At 39.1% G+C, this 11,390-nt stretch overlaps 1 protein-coding gene across 1 annotated transcript in view; it reads right to left on the bottom strand.

The window, feature by feature from the left end:
* SYF2 (SYF2 pre-mRNA splicing factor) overlaps positions 1-11,390 on the bottom strand; it is a 669,776-nt gene that overhangs the window by 604,407 nt on the left and 53,979 nt on the right. The window contains exon 2 of the mRNA XM_044060077.1: positions 9,666-9,773. Coding sequence (XP_043916012.1) covers positions 9,666-9,773 — 108 coding nt within the window. The remainder of the gene's footprint in view (positions 1-9,665; positions 9,774-11,390) is intronic.

Raw genomic sequence — 11,390 nt, 5'->3', positions numbered from 1 at the left:
ACACACACCATATGCACACACACACACCATATGCACACACACACACACACACACACACACACACACACACACACACACACACACACCATATGCACACACACACACACCATATGCACACACACACACACCATATGCACACACACACACCATATGCACACACACACCATATGCACACACACACACCATATGCACACACACACACACACACACACACACACACCATATGCACACACACACACACACACACACACACACACCATATGCACACACACACACACCATATGCACATGTACACACACACACACCATATATACACACACACACACACACACACACACACACACCATATGCACACACACACACCATATGCACACACACACCATATGCACACACACACACACACACACACACACACACACACACACACACACACCATATGCACACACACACACACACACACACACACACACACACACACACACACACCATATGCACACACACACACACACACCATATGCACACACACACACACACCATATGCACACACACACACACCATATGCACACACACACACACCATATGCACACACACACACACACACACACACACACACACACACACACACACCATATGCACGCGCACACACACACACACACACACACACACACACACACACACAAACATATATACGGTCTATGTTATAACCTCGAACGCTGTTATATCGACCACAAAAGAACAAAAACAAAAAAAAGAGTGAACACCAGAACAGCAAATTTTTTTCCAGGGAAAAAGATTTTCTGTTCTCAAAAAAAAAAAACAAAAAAAAAACCACACTAAACACTATTTTAAGTGAGGGAATTCGACCACCACACCCCCCTACTTAAATATACCAACTCCGAGATCGCACTACAGTGCCGAAAATGGCAAAGTGACGGAAGTGTCCAAGCGACTTCTTTCCCAGGGAAAGAATTCGTTTAAAAGCTGCTTCATCATTTTGCGTTTTCGACATTTACAGTTCGACGAAGATGCATTCGACATAATGCATCTTTGTTCTTCTGACAGGAACCCTACATATACACACATTAACTACACACACAAAGACATTTATAAACATGCACACACATAATGCTGGGAAAATGTACTTTTTCTAGTACATTAATACAGTCTTGACATCTTCATATTCTGTCTTCCTCTCAGATGTCTTCTCAATATTTTCTTCACAACTCCCTCTCCAGTGTTTACTACAAATTACAGCAGGTCTCCTAACTTATTCTTCAATGTTCTCAAGAAGACTTTCAGTTATCCCACAGATTCAAGACTATAACTGTCCTCATGGCTTCCAGGTCAGCCCTTCTCAAAATTTTTGTGTACGACTTTTTATGGCTTTTGTAGCAATTCTGAAGTATTCTTAGAGTACCTGTCTTTAGTGCTTCCTACTGGTACAATTCCAAAACTACATAGAAAAGTTTAATATAATGTGCACAAAAAAAAAAATTATACCAATACCAATTATATGCACAGTCAGATAGTTACCACAGTGACATACCCTGTTCTGTACAGCAGAATGCAGCTGCATAGTTCAATAGTAACCAAGTCTCACAGATATGCAGAAACATTGATCACTTGTATCTGCCACTTCCTGATGTTTCCCAAGGACATGTATACAAAAATGTGCCTCGCTTTAATTTAGAGTGGGAATGATTACTAGCCAACTAGAGTATATTAGTAATAATGTTATAACCACATGCTGCTTTTAAAAAATAAGCTGGAAGAGTCATGTCTTGTTTGTAAAATGTTACAAATCTCAGAATATCTATAGACTCCTTCAGAACAAGGGAAAGGCAAAAGTAGAGCCCCTTAACTCTGTCTGAAGGCATGGTGTATCCAGCGTCGCCACTGCTAATCCAATAGGCAGAACTGGACCCTGGACAGACAGGTGAGATAAACAGCTGAAAGATTTAACACCTATGTTGGAAAAGAAAACACCATCTTGTCTACCCTATCAAAAGCTTAAGACTCCACACCCACAGGTAAGGTGGAAAAATGCTATCTTCTCTACAACCTACACTGGAGTGAAATGCTTCCACGGCAGTTTTTCTAAAATGCTTAATTAGGACTTTAACTAAACTCAGATTGGGGATTATAAAGAGCATCAACTTTCCTAGCATCAGAAGGTGCAAAAACAGTTAGTCCCTGGCTACAGAGATAACATTCCGAAGGACAAGCATTGACAGTGCATCTCTTATAACCTTTTCTTCCTCATTTAACGAGTGGCATGAGCTCCAACCTCCTTGGCAACTGAAAGGGAACATACAACCAGCACAATAAGCACAGCCACCCTGTGGGGAGAACAGAAAGATGAGTCCAAAGTCTGGTCTCTTGCTCCTTTGTGTCTCGCACTGCTCTAGCAATAGCCCTGGATCATTTTAAACCCATTCGGTATTATGCCATTCGTCTTTTTTATCTGTGCTACTGACTCACAAGCAATTTCACGTCAAGCATGTGTAGGGCAGCCCACAGGCACAGTTACCTGGGCATCTAAAGTAGGAATTTTCTCATAATGAAAGTTAAGACCGAGATGTGAACTGTGCCAGAAGATAAAAGTGCTGTAGGGATTGGACATGCTCTACTAGCCTGATCTGCAATATCATGATGTATACCAGATTGAAGCAAGCATACTTCTAAATGGAGAAATTTCAGAAACATGCCAAGCTGGGTAGTATCAGAAGAGGTAATACCAATAGTTATCTACTACAGAAATATTTCAAAAGGAAGATCAACATTAACTGCTAAAGTTCTTTATAGTATTGCTGTACCTTCTTTTTCCTTGTACAGCAGTTTTCTTTTCCCTCCATCTGAGAGGCATTCTCAAGTGTTACAGAGTTATGTATCGACTATGGAATTACATGTAAATTATGGACTTTTTAAATAACATAAGTGAGATGGAACGGAATTCCATTATCGGCTAGAAACCAGGTTACCTGTCGAAGGTTCTTCATTCTGTGGACAGACATGGCTGTATACGTTGCGGAATAAAAATTCAAGACCAGTTATTTTATACAATTGATTCTGTATGCTCATTAACTGACAATCACTGAAAAAGCAACAAACAGGAAAGCAGAACACTGGAGTACCTCAAGGTGAGTACATTAAGAATAACAGTCCCTGGCATTTTATATGTTTAAACTATGAATCCCAAAAAGGGAGAGAGACTTTTGTAGAATGTCACAAATGTAGTAATCTATGTATCTTTGTTGTCTGTGCCCACTTAAAAGGTAAACAAACAGGTAAATAGGCATTGAGAATCTCCAGTAGTTATTGTTAGTCTTTTTGGCTTTTCCCAGTTAGGGGTCACAACAGCGGAACTCCGGTCCGCTAATGATTGGCAGTAGATCTTTTTTTTATGGTGCTGAGTTGCCAGCCCGACGCCCCACCTTCAGCGAAGGCACGCCCATTCACGCATGTCTTTCGGAGGCCACTCGACCGCGGGGAGGACATGCCGACTCCACACAGAAGGCACTTCAGCCATGAATCGAACAGGAGAATCCAATAGTTATTGTTTATACAATATATACAAATCTCCCACCCCAGCTGCCAGCCTGTAGTAACCAACAACCACTTCTCTAGCTACCAAGTTTGCTCTACATATGACCAAGAAGTTTTGTTACTGGCTAGCTAGACTTGGCAAAATTCCAAGTATACAACATACTAAGGTCTGTTTTTCACAGCCCTACTCAAGAATTACAGCAGCCTGTCACACAAAATATTTTCCATTAACTTTTACGGGATGAAATCAAGGCTACTAAACATTGGCTGTCACCAAGCTTGGGGAGCCTATAACAAGAAAGATAACAAGAGATCCTGTAGAACTATCAGAAATATTTGGGGAATTCTATGAAAGTCTGTATAAAGCAAAGAAATATGGAAATCAAGAAAATGTACAAATGGAAATGGTTATGGAAGAATTAAATACGCCAAGGCTAAAGGTAGAGAAAGCTCAATTACCAACAGTTAGGATAGGAGGTGATGAGATAAAAATGATGTTGTATAACTAATCTACAGGAAAGTCTCCATAAATAGACAGTGTTCCTGTGGAAGTATTGAAAATAGGAGGGGAAAAAACTGATACAAATTTGGAAGGTTTTGTTTAACAGTATTTTAAGAGGAAGAGAAGTACCAACATCCTGGAAGAAAGCGGTAGTAGCTGTAATACCTAAAGAAGGTAAAGATCCATCAGGTCCAGCTTTACGCAGATCTGTTTTAATACTAAATCATAACTATAAAGTGTTTATGTCTATAATGGCTAAAAGAATAGCAAAGGTGATGCCAAAATTGATAGATATGGATCAATGCGGTTTTGTGGCGGGAAGGCAAACATTTGATAACATTAACAGAACAGTGATGATCCACAGGGAAACAGAATGCAAGAAAATACCACTGCTGTTGGTGGGTCTTGACTTGATGAAGAGAAAACATTTGACAGGGTAAACTGGGACTTTATGAGCAGGGCATTGGAAGCATTTGTATTCCCTGATAAAATTATAAGGTTGATTAGTAGGATATATGAGGGAGCAGAGGCGAAAATTAAACTGGGTGGGCTCCTCTCTGATAATTTCTGCTTGACCAGAGGAGCCAGTCAGGGATATCGTCTCTCTCCCCTTTGTTACTTGCATTATATTTAAAACCATTGACAAAGAAAATACAGGACTCAGAAATTCAAGGATATAATTGGCATGGTAGTCAAGAAAAGCTGGGTCTATTTGCAGATGACATTATTTTATACCTGCCAAAACCAGAAAGGGACATTACAGTGCTGTGGAACATATTGAGACAGTTTCAAACCTTTTTGAGATACAAAATTATTGAAGCTAAAACAAAAGCAATAGCAGTAAATTATGCACCCACATACACATTGGTTCAGCAATATCCATACTTATGGGGACATGATACAATGAAGTATTTAGGAGTATGGATTAAAAATGATACCGGTGGGGCAGCTAAGGATATGTGTGAAGAGACTAAACAAAAGATAATACAAAAAACTGAGAAAAATGGAAGTTCTGTTATATGGATATCAATAGTAAAATACAAGCAGTTAAAAGTTTTTCAGTCCCTTTAGTCTTATACACAGGTCAGATATATTTTTTGTCAACCAAAGGAGAAGTTTGGATAGTGATTAATAAAGAGCTGAAAGATTTCATCTTCGAGGGGAAGACAGCAAGAGTCATGCGAGATAAGTTTATTCTTCCAATAGAAGGAGGGCGGATTGGGATTACTCGAGTTGAAGGGGTATTTCAGAGCAACACAATAAAAGCTCCTATACGTAGCGCAAGCAGAAACTATAATTCAAAGTGGAAAGAGATGATGGTGAAACAAGGGGGGAAGCTCAAGTAACAGGAAGAAACTGGGATTTTGGATACAGACCTTAAAGGAGTATAACAATAATCATACAGAATAATATATTCATAAAATAGCAGAAAGTATTCTAAGATCTAAGCCAACACGGGAATAGAGAAAGGAGATTCTGCCAATAGGGATGACTGCAATTAGGGCTACAGACAATAGGGAAGAGGGGGCAGCAATATACTGGAGAAAACTGGCAAAGGAACCAAGGTATTGGGAGCAAATAACTAGACACGGAAAGATGACAGAATGGGAAGATGCCATTAATTTATTTGGACCGCAGGTTAGAGATTGATATCAATCCCTAATAGGGAAAGCAAAGTAAAGGCAAAGAGAAAGAAATGGGGGGGATCCTAAATGAAAGACCAGAACTGGTAGAGTTTTTTAATAGAATCTAGAACAGAAGCGGTCATTAAAAAAAGAAATACTTTAGTAGAGCATATAAAATATTGCATGATAACTATAAAAATCAATCAGAGGAGGTTAGAAAGGATTGAGAGGAGAGACTGGATAAGCAATTCACAAAGAAACAATGAGAGGATATATGTATATATCCCAAATATAAAATAAAATCTAGAAAATTTAGGATTTTTGCCTGGAAATATTTATATAGATATTTGTATACCCCAAGTAGACTCCAGAGAATTTTTCCTCAGGCAGACAGTAAATGTTGGAGGTGTGAAGGGGAAGAAAGAGGTAATTGGGAACATATTTTCTGGGAGCGCTGTAAGTTGGTGGACTTTAAGGATTCCCTGCGGGATGCACTGTTGGAGATGCTGGATGGACAGATTAGCTTGACGAGGGAGATGATGCTTCTGAGCTATGATACAGAATCAGAATTGTCTACACATGGTAAGGCCTTGCGTGTCTAATAATGGTGGCTGCCGAAAAAGCAATTACTAGAAAATGGAAATCAAAATCTAAACCAACTATACTGGAAGCAGTGAATATAGTAACAGAGGTAAAACAACTGGAATCGAGATCTTTAGAAAAGGGTAGGAGCAAACTATGTAGGAAAAAATGGGAATTGTGGGAATAATACATACAAGGGAGGAAGGAGGTCTAAAAGGTGGCAGGACTTAAATGAGCTATTTAATGTTTGAGTGAGAAAGATTGGATAGATTATAAGTGATGTATTATGTTTGCAACTGGGAGTGTGTCAGTATGGTTTGTGATATAAAATGCTTGCAACTAGGATTGTGTCAGTGTGGTTTGTTTTCATTTATATAAATGTATGACTGTCTATACAGTAAGTAATGGTTTAATAAAGATGTTTCTTGTTAAAAAAGGCAGGAATTCAATAACTTATGTAATATTGCTTAGGTCATATGGTATATAGCAATGTATGTGAAGTATAATGTTCATTACATTAATATAACTTGATTACTTTTATATGAATTTAAATTTGCATATGTCACAAGTGATAATTCAATAAAGGTGTTTGAAAAAAACAAAATCAAAGATCTCGCCTTCCACTCCTAATACAGCTCTTAACTTTTACTGAGTCAAAGCCTGGGGTCCTCACTGTCCTCGGCCCTCTTGATCCAGAGATCAGAAATGACAATATGGCATTATCATTGTAGCTTAAAGACAACTGCTTCTCCACTTCTGTAATTTATTCAGCAATAAAAAAGCCAGAATCCACCATATTACCACCCCCTGAAGGATTTTTATCCTTTGTGCACCTGGAGTGGCTGCTCTCTTCACCCACCCTAGCTACACCAGTGAAAAGTGTTAAGAGGCAAAATCAACTGATCCCAATTCCTCTTTAGTGAACACCTGCATTTAGAAATAAGTGAAGTTATTGAATTTGCTGTCAAAACTGAGCAACACAGCCCTCCATGTGGAGTATAAACTGCAGCAACTGCGTGTTACAGTTCAAAAAAGGAGAGCTTTTTTGTGCTACTTGGGGGAGAGGCATAAGAAAGGGTTACTGCACCAAGTGCAAAAATAGCTAGTTGCACCTCTGGCTCTGCTCAGGTTCTACATCTATCGGTACCTCCATCAATCTCAATCTCCTTCCACACCTTGGAAGTTGGTATTTCCCAGCTTAGTGTTAGAATGTTTGAGCTCCCCATTTCTTTGCATCAACTAATTCTAATTATAAATCATCTTTACTTTTTTTCTTTCTAGCATCTTGTGGCTTATATTGGTTGCTTTGTTAATAAAGTTTCATGGACCAATCTGGCCTACAGACCTGGGGACAAGACATCAGACCATGACATAAGTTACCTAGGTTAAGGAACAGCTCAGAGACTTAGAAGGCTGGCTAGGAAAGCTATTCCTCCACCTTTAGGGGAGCAGTTAGCCCAGGTGAAAAAGGACAAACCCATCAGCCATGGAATGATTCTAGTGACTTGTGACAAAAGCTTAGGGGTTGATGGTAGGATGTATTGGGCAGATGCACATGGAGGTACAGTTATCATGAAACCATTGCACGAGAGGGAAATGAGTCGGGCAGGCTTCAAACCCTTTACAGAAATGTGATCCCTCGCCAGCAAATAGAAGGAAGACTGTGTGGAGGGGACTGCAAAGGTATGACTGCAGAAGTGAAGAAACAAAGAAAGAAAGAAAGAAAGAAAGGCAGACAGACAGGGAGAAGTAGCAAAGGCAAAGGTATACCAGAAAAAGCAGAAGTGACACGGGTGAAGGTTTGTCTGACAATAAGAGGTAAGAAGTTAACATGTGTGCAACCCCTCGCAAAAATAATTTATTGAAAAGTTTCAAGGTCTGACATCTTAATTAACCCTTCTCCTCTTATTTTAATTTACAGTGCGGAGCAGATCCAGCTTTTACATAAACTGTGCATCCCCTTTCTAACTCTGTCCATCCAATACATAATTAGCATCTCACTCATTATGATCAGTTCTGTAACACCTACAAAGTGAATGCTTCCAGCTACACGTACCACGTGTTGACAGCGCATATTACTACCAAGGATCCTAGTGTGGCATACCTTGGCTGTCTATCACACATTCTCTGCAAAGGTACTGCTTCAGTGTCAACACCCACCCTTACCTTCCTCTCCCTATCCTCCTTTCCTCTCCATGATACCATCTCTCTGCTATCCCTGCAGTTCATTTTAATGCACTTTTCCAGTCCTGGTTTCATCTGGTGTTTTTCATTAATAATTAAATGGAGGTCATCCATGGCTTACACATCCTAATTCTTCCATGGATATCCCAGACTCCAACTAAACCAGATCCATGACTCATGAACCACACCCTGAGCCACTCTTTGCAATTCTGGGACTCCTTACTTCTTTGTCAGAGTAGCACAGGGCACTGGCAGCAGTTCAAAGGATGCTACTGAGCACCCCAACTTCATCACACCAGTCCTTTGGTTCTTTGTTTCTCTACTTGTACTGTCTACACTATTAGGTGTAGACAGTACATGTCCATATGTGGAGCTTTTCTCCCCGGGCCTCTGCTGAAAATGGAAATATATCCAGTCAGACTAGCCCGGTTAACAAATGTAAAATAAAAATAAATAAATAAATAAAAAGGTTACTTCACTCTCACATGAGAGAACACAAAGAGGGGTTAACTTATCCTATTGCAATGTGCTTTTTCGGGGAAGTCACATTTGCTCTCTTCAGAGTAAGGCAATGCTTCAACCTGTATAAAGCTATTTTTCTCTTATAATCCTCTTTGTTATTAAATTTCCTAACGGCACTATACCTCAATCAAGTTACTATCCAAGTAAAATGCTTTCTCCATCATGACTTACTGCTTCTTAATAAAGTAAATTTCAATTTTAAATTTTCCACAGAAATATTAAATAAATTCAGGTATGAAATTCATCAGGATTACTTTTCATCTATACCACATTTGACTCATTCTGCAAGATGTCATTTGCTAGCTCTGTAAAACTGCATCCAGTATAGAAGCTGCAACCTTGCAGTACATAACAATGCTAGATTATGCATATTACATACTCCCTAAAGTAAACTTATGAAGTCAACAAAGCTTCTAAAATAATACTTGAACACTACACAACACAGCACTGACAGATATATACCAAGACAACCATACAAATTATTTCAGAAAACATTATATTGCATTTTTGTGTTCCTATGTAACAGGATATCAATGACTAGTGCACACGATTTAAAAAAGGCATACTTCAAAGATAATGTCAATGCATTGTAAATGCAGGAATGGACACATTCGTTGTGCTTAAGGGTCATTACACTCATTTGACTCCTTCACTTAGAAGAGAAGCAAAGAATTACAATGTCAGAGATATTTCTTTGGACTTACCCTCTTTAAGTGCAACTCCCTAAACTTCTTTAGTCTTTCTTCATGCTTTTTGGCTGCGGTTTCTGCTGATGAACTAGAAGGAGATTCATTCATAACACAGGACTCTACCTGAAAACAGTTACCAGATATTTATAAGTTGCATGCTTTACTTATATTTTCCATTACAAACAATTCTAAAAATAATGACATTTTACACCACATATGTGAGAATTCCAGTGATAAAACAGCATTTGTCCAGAACTGCATGAAATGGAAAGGCCCCTCAACAGATCTTTTTCTTGTTACACTCCTTGTAGCTCCACTGTCCTTTGCCCTTACTCACTTCAAGTTGCATAAAGTTCTACATTGATTACAGACTACTTTACTCAGATGTGCTCTGGTACAATTCAGAGTTAATCGTATCAAAGAAGAAATATTTCATGGGTCACAGTGATCCAAAAAAAAGTTATATGGATACTCTTGAGTACTCAAAACTTCAAAACTGTTGCAATTTTGTTTTACTATATTGATCAGTTATACCCTTCAAAGCAAACTATATATTTTCTCTTATTCAGATACACAGAGTGAAAACTGTATAATTCAACTTAACTGTCTGTTTTACTTGTTGTTGTTGTTGTCTTTCGGCGTTTCCTGGTTAGGGGTCGCCACAGCGGAACTCCGGTCCGCTAATGATTGGCAGTAGATTTTGACAAAACACTGAGGTGCCAGATCGACATTCAACCTTCAACGAAGGCACGCCCATTTACGCATGTCTTTCGAACACCCACCAAACCACGGGGAGGACATGCAGACCCCACACAGAAGGCACTCCCCGCACTCCAGCCAAGAATCGAACGGGAGAACTTCTTGCTGTGAGGCAACAATGCTACCGCTGCACTACTGCAGATGTCATCTAATGATAAATGTGTCTAAAACGAAACATACTCCACGTATGCCTATTATGATCAAGTTGTCTATAGCAAACATACTCCCTTTTATCTTTATACAAATAATGAGCACAAATGTATTTAATTTAAGCTGACTAAGCTCTTCTGAAAGGCAAAGCCAATTTACAAACTATTACTAAATATAAAGCTGAAAATGTTTTCAAAATAAGAAAATCAGTTAAGTAAAATAAATAACACGCATTGCCCAAACACTACACAATGTACTTAATTACAGTAATGAACCAAAATGGACGACACAGAAGCATGAGCAAACTCTGTCTGTTCAGGTGAAAAGACAGACAGTCTCAGACCAAGTAAGCAATGATAAGACCTGGGAAACAGAACATACTGCAAAGAGTAGTAAATGTAACATTTTGGCTACAATACCAAGTCATGCACAAAATGAGACTTGTACCACAGAAAGATGGCTGGTATCATTCATTTGGATAGCACTCCATGTTTTCTAACAAGAACATGAAGTAGCTTGGCTGTATATTCTGACAGACAGCTGAGCTAGTAAACTAAAAAAAATATGTACACCGGATGATATGCTTTTCTGCTCACCTCACTACAAAATAACCTGAGCAATGTAGTGAAGTCTTGGTCACAGGAGAACCCACAGTGAGACACACAGATGTCCCTCTCACCTGACTAGAGAAAGAGAAGGTCAGGGTCAGCTGCTTGTCAGGTGCCAGGCTCCATCACATCATACAAGCACTGAGGTCTCTCTACAACAAGTACAGTTATGACTCTGCCATAGTCCATGTTGGAGTGAATGACTTGAGACATACCTCACTGC

The sequence above is a fragment of the Protopterus annectens genome, chromosome 1.part2 (genome assembly GCF_019279795.1).
Source record: "Protopterus annectens isolate FY-2018-M chromosome 1.part2, PAN1.0, whole genome shotgun sequence".
In the NCBI taxonomy this organism is placed as follows: Eukaryota; Metazoa; Chordata; order Ceratodontiformes; family Protopteridae; genus Protopterus; species Protopterus annectens.
Note: the sequence above shows the minus strand (reverse complement) of the source record. Positions and strands in the feature narration are given on the sequence as shown.